This window comes from Myotis myotis, unplaced genomic scaffold (genome assembly GCF_014108235.1).
Source record: "Myotis myotis isolate mMyoMyo1 unplaced genomic scaffold, mMyoMyo1.p scaffold_m19_p_2, whole genome shotgun sequence".
In the NCBI taxonomy this organism is placed as follows: domain Eukaryota; kingdom Metazoa; phylum Chordata; class Mammalia; order Chiroptera; family Vespertilionidae; genus Myotis; species Myotis myotis.
The window spans coordinates 19,867,671-19,880,491 of record NW_023416324.1 but is presented as its reverse complement, the minus strand read 5'-3'; the positions used below and the strand labels follow the sequence as shown (position 1 = coordinate 19,880,491).

The 12,821-nt window shown below is 55.3% G+C and overlaps 1 protein-coding gene across 3 annotated transcripts; it reads left to right on the top strand.

The window, feature by feature from the left end:
• The first annotated feature begins 630 nt into the window (after window positions 1–630).
• FNDC5 (fibronectin type III domain containing 5) lies at window positions 631–10,878 on the top strand. 3 transcript variants are annotated; one of them, XM_036349333.1, is made up of 7 exons: window positions 631–781; window positions 2,478–2,777; window positions 4,326–4,441; window positions 4,850–5,048; window positions 5,404–5,493; window positions 8,305–8,438; window positions 9,525–10,878. In XM_036349333.1, the coding sequence occupies exons 2-7, from the start codon at window positions 2,570–2,572 to the stop codon at window positions 9,540–9,542; spliced, it is 765 nt and encodes a 254-aa protein (XP_036205226.1). In that variant the 5' UTR covers window positions 631–781; window positions 2,478–2,569; the 3' UTR covers window positions 9,543–10,878. The 3 variants fall into 3 exon arrangements, with proteins under 3 accessions (XP_036205226.1, XP_036205228.1, XP_036205227.1); XM_036349335.1 differs by lacking the exon at window positions 9,525–10,878 and adding an exon at window positions 8,791–9,304 and having other exon boundaries at window positions 635–781; XM_036349334.1 differs by lacking the exon at window positions 631–781 and having other exon boundaries at window positions 2,443–2,777.
• The last annotated feature ends 1,943 nt before the right edge of the window (window positions 10,879–12,821 follow it).

Genomic DNA, 12,821 nt, shown 5'->3' with positions numbered 1-12,821 from the left:
CCATCAAGTAAATGGCCTTGACAACCCTCTCCCAAGATCCCAGGCTGCCTCTACATCCTCCTCGCTCTTCTTACTCCCAACCCAGCGTCCGCAGGCTGCCATGCTCCAAGCATCAGGACTTTTCCCAGAAGCACCCCATGCATCATGGGCTCTGGGAAGGTTGCACCCCACATCCACAACTCTCCAAATCCTCCCCGTCTTTCCTGTCCCAACTCCAGCAACCCTTCCCCAACGCTCTCAAACTCTCAGACTCAGCCATCTCCCCCTCCCAATGCCCTATATCTACCTGGGGTTATACCTGGATGTACCAGCAGGTGGCGCCGAGGCCGCCTCTTCTCCAGCGCTGGACTGGACTCCAGACCCCACTAGGACCCTGTGTGTCCCTCCCTCCTCTTCTCAGCAGGGACAGGAGTGGGCTCTGTGACCTCTAGCTAACCCCTCTCCTTCCTGTTGGTTCCTGCGAGGAGACCTAAGGAGACTCCAGTTGCTCCCGCAGGCCCCGGGCTGTCTTTTCCTGCCTGGTGGGTGAGGGGGTCCCTAGGGGCCCGGCTGCAGCTGGTGGGGCGGGGCCGGGTGGGGCGGGGCAGAACGCAGCTGCCAGAGAGAGAAAGAAAAGAGAAAGGAGAAAAAGAGAGAAAGAAAAAAACAAAAAAGAGAGAGAGAAGAGATAAAGGACAGAGAGCGGTGCTCTGGTTCCCAGGTTCCTATCCCACCAAACAGACTGGCCAGGGGGCTGCCCTCTGGACACCAGGGTCCCAACTGAGACTTACCCGAGGACAAGGTACGTGGCTGAGGAAGCAGATGGGGCGGGGGAGGGTCAGCGGCCAAGCAGGGCAGGCCTGGGGGGCTGAGGGGCTGGCCAGGTACATCCCGCTGCCCGGCAAGACCCCCTGAGCCCCTCCCCAGGAGGCCAGGCAGAAAGGAGGCGGCGCACGGAGTCCTTGGGGTGAGATTGGAGGAGGGCTCTGTGGCTGCTCCTGCCTCACTGTGCGGATTTGCACCAAGCTCTTTCCATCTCGGACCCCAGTTTCTCCATCTAAAGGGGAGCGGGGAAGGTCTTGAAGATGGTTCTGTGGGGTAACTTGGCAAGGTGTCCCCTTGCGAGGGTTAGCCCTTCCAGGGGCCTCTGGGAGACCAGAAGGCCTTTCCTGTCGGACAGTGGGGGGAGATGGGTGGCCCCTCCGTGTCAGGGCCCCTCGGGCCCTGGCCTGTGCCTCTCTCCTCAGCCTGTTTCTTAGGGACTCCGGGTGCAGAGTGCCTGCGTGGGGGTGGAAGTTTCCCTGGCTGTCTGGGGTTCAGAGATCCTTTGGGACAGGATGGTGGGTGCCGGGTGCTTGGGTGCCTGGTGCTCCAAGATCAGAAAAGAAGTGGATTGGGTAGAATGGTGTGTGGGACTGAGGTAGGGACTGTAATGGGGATATGGGTGTCCGGAGGTAATGAGGGAGGGGTCATCCAGCCCTTTTATTAACCGTGGCTGCTTGCCCTGGCTCCAGAGCACTTTAGAGTCATTAGCTCATTCACTGCTCACAGCATTCAGCCTGCCGGAATGGGGGGGGGGGGGGGGGCGGGGAGACTGGAGCCACTCCTCCCTCACCCTGCTCTTGGGAAGAGATTGTTCCAGATTGTTCTCTGGGTAGGAAGGAGTTGGCACGAGCAAATTCTAGGATCCCAGGGATCCCAAAGTGACTGAGTTCGCTTAGATGGGGCGACAGTCGTGTCAAGCACAGGTTTGGGAATCAGATCAGCCTGTGTTCAAAGCCTGGCTCTGCCGTGGGTCCTCGAGTCGAGTAACCTCTGCAGGCTGCAGTCTGCGCCCCCCCCTCCCCCCCCCGCAAAAGTCACTCGAACAGCAGAGGCCTTACAGGTGAGAAGCAAGTGCCATATGCGAGCAAAGCCCTTGCACAGTGTCTGGCACCTGGGAAGCAGATGCTCCTGCTCACTCTCCTTACGGAGCCGGAGAAGGGGGAGGCCTGGCAGGGTCAGCGAGCTTTACCTTCTCAGCGGTCAGCTCCAGTGAGTCAGAGCCCCTCTCCCTGGCCGCACGGGAAACACTGAGCACCTACTGTATGCACCCAGCACTCACCCCGCACTCTATAGTACCCCACCCTGTTGCGATAACTCCCCTCAGCTCACTTCTGCCCCAGCCAGCAAGGCCTCGGGTCTGGGGCGAGGGTGGAGACCCCCAAGGCCAAAGGGTGGGAGAGGCACGGAGGGGCATCTGCACAGCACTTGTCCTCCCTGGGGAAAGGGCAGCGATGGAGGCGGCCGGCTGTGTGGGGGGCGGGGGAGCGGGAGGAGGGACAGCGAGGCTGGGGCTGAGCCCGGTGGGCGCGGAGGAGCCCGTTTGCGCTCTTGCACCGGCGAGAGGGGGGGAGCGGCCAGTTGGCGAGCCCCGCGGATCTGGCTGCCGGCCGAGTGGGGAGCAGGGGTGGCGGGGCGCCCTCGGCCCTCACCCCGCCCCGCGCGTCTCCCCGCAGCTGGGGCGCCCCGCCCCCCGGGCGCCCGACGTGGACGCGGCCGCCGCCGCTGCTGCCGCCGCCGCGCGGGAGTCGCTGTCCGCGGAACCGACATGCAGGCGGCGCGGGGCGGCGCGGGGCGGCCGGGCCGGGCGGGCCGCGGGCCGGATTGCGGGCGCCAGCGGCCGCCGGGCGCCAGAGCCGCGTCCCCCTGCGCCGCCCCGCGCCGGCCGGCCGGAGCCGCCGCCATGCACCCCGGGCCGCCCCGCGCCGCGCTCCGCCTGTGGCTGGGCTGCGTCTGCCTCGCGCTGGTGCAGGCGGGTAAGGGGGCCCGGGCCCGGGGGAGGGGGGCGGGAGTCCTCAGTTCCCTCCCCCGCTTCCTGGGACCCGGTCCTTCCCCTCACTGCTCCCTAATGCCACCCCCCGCCTCTTCCCGGCCTTCTTGACCGCCAAACCCTTCCTCCAGCCCCCAAACCCCTCCCGGCCACCCCAGCCCTGGGGGACAGGGTCTTGTGACCTCAGTCCCCTCACACCATTGCCCTGAGCCCAAGCCTTTGCCTCGGGTCCCTAGCCCCCTTCTCTGGCCGGGGAGCAGCTGAGGACACCAATCCCCCACCTTGGGCCTCCTCCCTGTCCCCAAAGCCCTGCAGGCCAACTCTGCAGGTCGGAGAGGGAGGGGGCACCGTGGGGTCCCAGTGAGGATAGGGACTGGCACCCAGGCACCGGGTGGGCCACGGTGGCCCCTGAGCCCGGTGCTGTCGGCACCTGGGCTGTCCCGTGGGGCCTGGCCTCGTCCTCGCCCAGCCTCCCATCTGGCTGCTGTTGCCGCCTTCATCTCTCCCTCTCTCCATCTCTTCGTGCCTCGTTGCTGTCTCACTCACGCTCCCATCTCTGTGTCTGCCTCTCATACCCCTCCTGTCTGTCCTCTGGATCTGTGTCTGCCACCACCTGTCTATGTCCCCCTGTCTCTCTCCCGGCCCACGTCTGGCTTTGCCTCCCCTTGGGCCTCGGTCCACCCATCTGTGGGGTGAGGGGTTGCTCGTGCTCAGATCTTCCCGTCAGCACCCGCCCCCTGTGAGATATGGAGGCTGCGACTCCATTGCCCCTGTCCTGGAAGGGTCTTCCTCCCCTGACCCTGTGCCCCCATCACTTCCTCCTACTCCCTTCTCAACAGACGCCCTTTCATCCTCTTCCCACATCCAGAAGGCCCTACCTACCCTGTACTCTTGATTCTCGGCTGAGGGGCCCTGCTCCGAGTGACCCCATCTTCCCCTGTCACCTCACCACCTGCCTCTTGGGGCTCACAGAGGCCCTTCCGCAGGCTTCTTTCTGCCTGGGTCACCACAACACCGAGGGTTCCTCCCTGGACCCTAACTCCCACCCCAGGGCTCCCCCCAGCCTGGTTCTTCTCCACCTGTGGGCTTTCCCCGTCCTCAAGGTCACGCACTTGACACTGCAGTGAGTACTGTGGAAAGAGCGTTGGCCGGGGATTGCTCTTGACTGCTTTTCATCAGACTAACCTTCAGCTCTTGAACCCTGGCCACCTAGGTCTCCCCCACCCCTGGCCCCTCACCTCTTAATGTTCCTCTATTAGATATGCTATTGGCCCAGGCCCCTCAGTTTTAGCCTGCACCCCTGGTAGGGCCAGTTGTGGGCATCTGGGGCTCCCATCCTGGACACAAGGAGCCTGGGGCCTCTCCAGCCTGGCCCTGCAACCCACCAAGGAACGGAGGTCCATGTGCCAATCCCAGGGAGGCCTTGGTTTCTTCCTTCCCCCACTGCACGGCCTCCCCCAGGTTCACTCATGAGACAGTGGGCCTGGGCCTCGCCGCAGGGGGTGCTCAGGCTCAGGTGCCTCCCCAACCCCAGACAGCCCCTCCGCCCCAGTGAATGTCACTGTCAGGCACCTCAAGGCCAACTCCGCGGTGGTGAGCTGGGATGTCCTGGAGGATGAGGTTGTCATCGGATTTGCCATCTCTCAGCAGGTAACCCTCTGGGAGGGAAGATGTTGGTGGGTGAGGGAGGAGAAAGAAAAGGACTGAGGCTCAGGACAGACTGGCAGAAAAGTTGCACTTATGGCTTAAAAGGGGGCCCCAGAGGGGATCTGTCAGTGAGGGAGGGCTCTGGAGCCTTTGTTCGGAACCTGGGACTTGGACCTGGCCCCAGTTCTCACGAAATGTGTGGCTTTGGGCAACTTCCCTCACCCTCTACCAGTCTCCTCATCTGTAAAATAGAGATAAGGATATCTGCAGAGATGGTGGAATGCGTAAGTAAGATTATGTCTGCAAAGGGCTTAGCATGGTAGCCAGGTGAGCCCGCTATTGCTGCTGGAGAGGTGGCAGATGGGTGGTGACTGGGCACTGAAAACACTGGGCTGGCTCTTGCTTTGGCAGAAGAAGGACGTGCGGATGCTGCGCTTCATCCAGGAGGTGAACACCACCACCCGCTCCTGCGCCCTCTGGGACCTGGAGGAGGACACGGAATACATCGTGCACGTGCAAGCCATCTCCATCCAGGGCCAGAGTCCGGCTAGCGAGCCAGTGCTCTTCAAGACGCCGCGGGAGGCTGAGAAGATGGCCTCCAAGAACAAAGGCAGGCCCGGGCACTGTTAGGAAGGGATGGAGTGTGGTGGGGTGAGGGCTGGTCAGGCCAGAGAAGTAGGAGGTTGAAGAAAGCACTAATTTCCCATACCCCCCCTCCCCCTCCTCATAGCAGTACCTAAGAGAGAGGAGGTCACTCTAGTGACCCAATACAATGGGTATATAAACACTTATTTTGGGTTGCCTTATCACTGCGACCCCGAGTAGCCATCAGCCTGTTCTAGAACCTCTTTTCGTTACGTATGTGGGCACCAATATCGAGAGAAGCGCTTAATTTCCTGGACTTGGCCACAGAGGAGTGGCTGGGGGAGGAAAGGAGCCCAGACCTCGTGTCTCTCTCCCCACAGATGAGGTGACCATGAAGGAGATGGGGCGCAACCAGCAGCTGCAGACAGGCGAGGTGCTGATCATCGTCGTGGTCCTGTTCATGTGGGCCGGTGAGTCTGGCCTCCCAGCCCTTCTTCACTTAACCTGGGGAGGGGAGGACCTGACCAGACCCCTTCTCTCACAGAAAGGAAGGGTAAGGGACGTGGAGAGAGCTAAGAGGTCAGAAGTTTCTAAGTCCTGCCTGGGACAGTTCTGGGGACCAGATCCCATCCCTTCTCTAACTCAGCCCTCACCAAAAAAATAGCATATCGAGTTGCCTTGGAGGACCATAAGCATATTTTCTCTCCCCCTCCCTCAGGCTCCGGGTGGGGGCACACTCTTAACCTACTCCTCCTGACCGGCTCTGAGACCGCCTCCACATAACCTCCCCAGCCCATTCACTAGGTCAGTGATGGCGAACCTTTTGAGCTCGGCGTGTCAGCATTTTGAAAAACCCTAACTTAACTCTAGTGCGATATCACATATAGAAATTTTTTGATATTTGCAACCATAGTAAAACAAAGACTTATATTTTTGATATTTATTTTATATATTTAAATGCCATTTAACAAAGAAAAATCAACCAAAAAGAGTTCGCGCGTCACCTCTGACACGCGTGTCATAGGTTCGCCATCACTGCACTAGGTCATTCCTGCCACGATGCCTCCAAGCACACTGTTTGCCCCTCTCGTCAGCCCTTCTTAGATAAGTTAGTTGGGCTTATCTCTCTCTCTCTTTTCCACTTATCTGTAAGCTCCCTGAGGATAAAGATCAAATTTCATTTTTGTATTCAATCAGCGTTTTCTGAACAGCCACTTCATTGTACATAGTGCTACATTCCAGACAGTGTATTCCAGGTAGTGCTACCACTATGGCTAAGAGGAGCCTCATGCTTGCAAGCAAGTCTGGGAGAAGCCAGGCCCGTGTTAACTGTAATTCAATGAGATGAGTGCTATAATAGGACTGTGTATGGGAGCAGCGGAGAGGGAATTAACTCTGGGGCTAGGAGTAGAAAACAGGAAAAACAGAAAGAGCAGTAACATAGGATTTGAGCTTTTTTTTTTTTTTTTTTTTTTTAAATATTTTTATTGATTTTTTACAGAGAGAAAGGGAGAGAGATAGAGAGTTAGAAACATCGATGAGAGAGAAATGTCGATCAGCTGCCTCCTGCACATCTCCTACTGGGTATGTGCCCGCAACCCAGGTACATGCCCTTGACCGGAATCGAACCTGGGACCTTTCAGTCCGCAGGCCGATGCTCTATCCACTGAGCCAAACCGGTTTCGGCGGATTTGAGCTTTGAAGGGTGAATAGGAGTTCACCTGGCAGCCAAAAAAAGGGAGGGTGTTCTGGGCACAGTGTGTTCAAGAAACAAATTAAGCTCAGTTGGCTCAGTGCAGCTGTGACCCAAGAAAGAAGGTAGAAAGTGGGGGAGTAAAGGATGGCGAGGTTGTGAAGTGCTGGAGTCTGTGTGGAGGAACTTGAACATGCCTAAGCCGTGTTAGCATGTAGGTGAGGGGCAGGCTCTCTCAGGTAGAAGAATTTGGGGGGTGGGGGGAGAGGGAGCTCCCATAGGCTCATAGAAAAACAGGCACTTAGGGGAAAAGGGTTATACAAAAGAGGAGGTTTGCTTATGATGCTTTATTAGACTTGGCACATAGTTTTTATGTAATCATAACAATATAAACATAGTGAACGAACCCAAAATTGTCATGTAATTCTGTTAGGGTGATGGGGAAGGAAGCAGGGGGAGTTGGTAGGCCTTATCTACTGTTAGAGGAGGCAGCTCAAAAGATATGAGCTGGGAAAGGCAGCTAGGGCTTGGAGAGGATACGTGTGAGACATGACACGCCACAATTAGACGATGGAGGTGGCAGGCCCCTATGTGAGAAGAGCTAGAGCCCCTCCAGGATGCGGTCTAACTGGTGGCCTAATACCTGGGGGAGGAGCCTTATAACTTGAAGATACTGTTTTTGAGAAATAAGGGAGGGAGAGACTTACTTAGGTGCACTCCAGTTTAAGGGTATACCCCAAACCCCAACTAAGCAGGGTACTTGGTTTGGTTTCTGGTGGCTGAGTTGCCTGCTCAGACAATATCTGAGTGTATTCCTTTTCTGCAAATACATTCCCGCCTGCTTGTTGTCTCATGTGAGTTCGCCCCTACAAGAAGACAAGAACTGAGGATGCAGAGTACTGTCTCCGGCCAGAGGCCACCCTGACCACCCGACACTGCCATGGTGGGAAGTCAAGAGATAATATCTAAAACAGATAGGGCAGGAAATAACTACTATAAATCAAGCATAGAGGTAAAAATGGGGAAAACAAGAATTGGAGTTGGCTGCCTTAATACTATCCAACTTTCAAAAAAGCTTATTATGCTCATCATGTATTAGTTCAATAAAATAAACATTTCACAGAGTGCAGGCCCCGGGTGCACACCCCAGCTGCACCCCAGAGCGACTTGAGTAAGTCCCCTAAGCTCTGCATCAGTGTCCTCACTCTCACCTGGGGAGGGCCATAGGGACCCTCAGTACTATGAGGACTCCGTGAGCTGGAATATGTCAGTCACAGCACAGGTTGGCACGTGCTCAACAAACGCTGTTGTTTCTGTTTTCCCCTAACGGAAAGGGGGAGGATTCAGAGGTTTAAAAGAAGGGAAGGGAGGAGACATGATCAAACGCATGTTGTAGGAAGACCAATCCAGCAGCAGTGACGGGGATGGTCAGGGGACAGGTGGACACAGGAGCCAGAGGCCAAGGCAGGCTGTGGCAGTAGTGCAGGTGAGAGACCATCTGGAGCTCGGTACCTAACAGGAGCTCAGCACGGGCTCAGGGCAAGGGAGCAGGTGGGCAAGGACTCTGACTCTTTCCCCTGTCCCCCAGGCGTCATTGTCCTCTTCTGCCGCCAGTATGACATTATCAAGGACAATGAGCCCAATAACAACAAGGAAAAAACCAAGAGTGCGTCAGAAACCAGCACACCAGAGCACCAAGGCGGGGGGCTTCTCCGCAGCAAGGTGAGGGTGGGGTTGGACCTGGGTGGGTGGCCCCATGGCTCAGGCACTGGGAGTCCCTGGACTGCAGAGGGGTCAGCTCAGGGTCTGGCATGGCTACAGCTGGGCAGAGCCAAGCTTGGCTGCTGCCTTTGTGACCCAGGGGACACTGCAAATTGATTTTGGATCCTCTCCTTTTGCAGGGTGCCAGGGGCCAGTGGGGGTTAAAGGGGGGCAGTGAATAGGGAGGGCAGAACTCTTGGTTGGTGTGGGACAAGAAGAGATGGGCTTTGAGCTCATTCCTGCAGCTGTGGTGCTGTGACCTTGGGCAGGCGCTTCACCTCTTTGTACCTTCATTTCCTCTTGTGTAAAACAGATATGAAACCTTTTCAGTGCTGGCTCTGAGCAGCTCAGAAGACAGTAGAGAATGTGAGAGGATCTCATGGTTCAGGCGATGATATCCAACAACATCTGGCCCTCTCTACATTTCCTCCTCCCTCCATCTCCTTGCACCCTCTGGCTTACTGTCCTCTCTCTTGGCTTCACTCTTTCTGGCGCATTTTCCTGAAGCCTCTTATTAACCCCCATCTCCAGAAGCACCTCAACAATGTCAGTGGCTGAGGCTGCGCTGAGAGGCAGATCTGCAGGACGTGAGAACCAGCCAGCAGGATGGCTCTGCTGGGGGTGGACGGGGTCCGGGGGCAGTGGGTCCAGGACCCAGACTTGGCCATTCAGCTGAGTGAGGCCGAAGGCTGGGTTTGCGACGGCAGAGACAAGACATGCGGGCAGGGCTACTCCATTCCTTCCACAGGGGACAAGAGCCTGGCTTTCCGGCAGCAGCCCTGCTGCTCCCTTCCTTCTCGTGTCCTCTGTTTCCAACCTTGCGAGAAGTCTATTCAATTAGCCCTGGCCGCTTCTCTCATTTCTTCCTCCCAGTTTCCAAACAAGCTCTTGGTGAACATCATCGAAGCGTGACTACCTGTCTACAGGGAGAAAGATTTCATTTTTCTTCTCTGCTGGTCCCCAGGTCCACGGGCACAGGAAGGGGGAGGGCTACACTGGAGGGGGAGGCACGGCTAGCTGCACAGTTCTCTCTCTCCGATGTCCTAGTCTGGTGAAGGAGACTGAACTACAAACCCAAATTCTGCAAAAAAATAAACAAGCCACAAAACTTGAGGCCTGGCCCCATTCTGGAAAAGGCAAAGCTGCATGAGACACGGCCTTCTTTCTGCCTCCTCGCGTCTCCTGGACGGCCTTCCTCTCTGAGAAGATGCACAAAGCTGCTGGGAGATGACAAGCACCGAGACTGACTTAAGCCCTTTCAGACCAAGAACCGTCAGGGAAGCCATGGGCCTGCCTGCCGGGCAGGGGCGTGGCTGCCGTGGAGCCTTTTCTGGATTCAGCCATTAAGGACTTGTTTGTGGTGCGATGCACAACTTTGTGTGTGTGTGTGAGATTTATCTGTTTTGTCTCTTGGAAAACACAACTGAAGGGCTTCATTCCAGAGGGCCATAGAGATTCCCCGAGCTGGTTGCCTGCATCTTCTGTCTTCTTTGGCCCTTATTTTGACTGTAAGACTATCCGTCTGGGGTTTTAAGAAGAAAGTGCAGGAAAGATACCTGGAAGGTATTGGCCCCATTTCATTAGGAAAGCCTCTTGGAGTTGTAACAGTGCTGACTTGGACAACTGAAAGGCACGTTCCCGTGGGACATCCTGAAGGCTGCTAAATCACCACGCTGTGGTGGAAGCTGCCAGAAGGCAGGCATGAGCCATTCAGTCAGAGCAGTCGTGGCCTCTGGGGTCTCCATATCTTGCCATCTCATCCAGGATTCTGTGAAAGCTACCCAGGGTCCTCATGTCCTTCCCTAGAGCCTGTGTGGTGTGAGGTGACAGGTCTTTCTCCACTGCCCCTTTCTGGTAAAAAACAAAACAAAAAACAAAAAAAAACTGGTGCTTGATAAGGGAAGGCAGACCCTTCCCTAGGACTGACAAGCTGTGGCAGCTGAATGCCTGCACAGAAGAGAAGGACCTCTGTGTCTTCCAGTGGTGGCTATGGACAGGCGTCTGGGAGCACTGCGCCTAGCACAAGCCTGGCACACAGTAGGTGCTCATTGAATACCTGTTGAACTGAATAAGCAATAGCCCCCAAGCCAGAGAGCTGAAAGCCATCACCCAGTGACCACCCTTCCTTCCGGTCTACAAGAGCTCTCAGGGCTGGGTCGGCCACCACTTCTGAGTGTGGAACACAGGGAGGGAGGAGAGACAGGGTAAAGGCAGATGTCAGCAACACTAAGGGCTTCCTCATGGGAGGGCATGAGGCTTCACTCATTGTCTTGTGACTTCCATCCCTGCTGAATGGGGCTGCAAGGCCAAGGCTCCTTAGGGGAGAGAGGTCCTTACCTCTGATCCAGTTAGAGCAATAACCACTTTTTAAATGTAAAATAAAAAGACAAATGAAAAGGCACATCCTTGTCTCCTGGTAAATGCCCAAATGTTGCCCTCTTTTTCTGGCAGTTGGCAGCCACTCAGTTCTCTCTCTCCATTTTGGCCTGCAGCTTCCTAGGGACATGCCTGCCTGCCAAGCTGGAGTTGGAAGGGAAATCTCGAACAGATGGGGGTGCACGTGTAGGAGGAGAAAATAGCTGCTCCATCATCCTATTACTGAGCCCCGCCCCCGTACCCTAAACCAAGCTTGGGCTGCCTCACCACATAGGTATGCAGGCTGGTGCTCAGTTTTTAAAACAAAGGGTTTTCCCCTTGGATGGGGTGGGTGCTTTCCTTGGCCAAAGGAATGCAGTCTGTTTCTCCCAGGGGTGAGCAGAGAAGTGAAGAACTGCAAAGCTGCCTGCTGCGGTTCAGTAATCACAGCATGCCGTTCTAGACTGTTAAAGGAATATCCTTATGATCCCAACAGCAGGCTGAAAGGTAGAGTAATGGTGCCATTAGCCAAAGAGCAAACCATTAAATGGGGCACCTCGAACATTTCGGTCAGAACCAGCAAGAACTTGGTGATCGGGCTTAGGGAAGGCTGTTCTGGAAGGTTCTGAGAACAAAAGCAGGCAGGTCTTAGAGGCTCAGTGGGAAGTCGGTTAGCACCCAGAACCCTAAGCCAAACCTGAGAGGTACTTCCCAGGTCCTCTGTGCTCACATAGTGCCAAGTGATGGAGAAGCCCCCAAGTCAGCATCAGGTGTAGAAGTTGTGGGCTCAGGAAGCACTGCTAGTGGGAGTTTCCCGTCTCCCTCTTATCTGTGCCTATAGTACATCAGCTGAGGGTGTGAAGGGAGAAAAACAAACAACAGTCCTGCATTAAACTCTGTTGCCTTTAATTACCTACCTACACCCCCAAGTTCTTTAATGACTGAGCTTTTCCTGAATCAACTGTAGTTGCACAGAACCCTACAGCTGACTTGGGAAGTGGTCTCTTCACCACTCACATACATCCACAGATTGCTCACTGCTGATTCTGAGGCTGAGACCTGACTGCAGACCACAGTTGGCCTGTGGGAGGGAATGCAGGGCTGAGAGGCAGGAGACCCCACCTTATAATACATATAACACATAACGCCTCAGACCAGTTACTTGAGGGTGGGATCGGGAGTGGGCCTTGGTTTCCTCAACTGTCAGACCCCATTCACCACCTAGACTGGGAGCTAAGGGGCTTCCTCACAGGAACAAGAGGGAAACCCCAGAATTTAGGGAAGGATTGTGGACTGTTTTCATGGGGGCAGGAGCCCTTTTCTCCTTGTAATCCTGTCCCTTCAACCACTAGCTTTTCAGTATGGGCCTCCTCTAGAATCCACTTTTAAGATCTCTGATTCAACCCTTTACAGAAATATGTAAAATCTCACCAAACATCACGTTTCAGACTTCTACTTTCTCACCTTCTTTAAACCTATTTGTCAGTTTTTTAAGTAGCCTCCAACAAACTGTTTATGTAAATGGATACTATCCCCACCCCCACCCCCAGCTCCAATCTCATCAAGCTACTTAAAGCTAAATTGACGGGAATCTTTGTATACAAAGAGTTCCTTAATGATACATTTCATGACTATCCCATGGACTGCTTTGAAGATTGTCCAAATGATTACATTCCACCCCCTTCTCTTTAAAAAAAATATTTTTATTGATTTCAGAAAGGGAGAGATAGAAACCATCAATGATGAGAATCATTAATCAACTGCCTCCTGCATGCCCCTTACTGGGGATGGAGCCCGCAAGACAGGCATGTGCCCTTGACTGGAATCGAAACTGAGATCCTTCAGTCCGCCAATGTGCTAAATCAATTAGGGCCCACTGCCTTTTCAGTGGGTGCTAGGGAGGGTCAGATTTTCTGTCTATGGCATGTCCCAGTTGTCACAGGGGGAAGACAGGTGGGGAGGATTGACAAGGCAGGAGCTTGTTCATTA

What these genes read in the sequence shown, in the direction of transcription:
- FNDC5 (XM_036349333.1), top strand. Translation starts at nt 2,570, where the DNA reads ATGCAGGCGGCGCGGGGCGGCGCGGGGCGGCCGGGCCGGGCGGGCCGC. An exon ending in GATTTGCCATCTCTCAGCAG is followed by an intron (nt 4,442 to 4,849) that starts GTAACCCTCTGG and finishes TTGCTTTGGCAG; the next exon opens with AAGAAGGACGTGCGGATGCT. An exon ending in GGTCCTGTTCATGTGGGCCG is followed by an intron (nt 5,494 to 8,304) that starts GTGAGTCTGGCC and finishes CCTGTCCCCCAG; the next exon opens with GCGTCATTGTCCTCTTCTGC.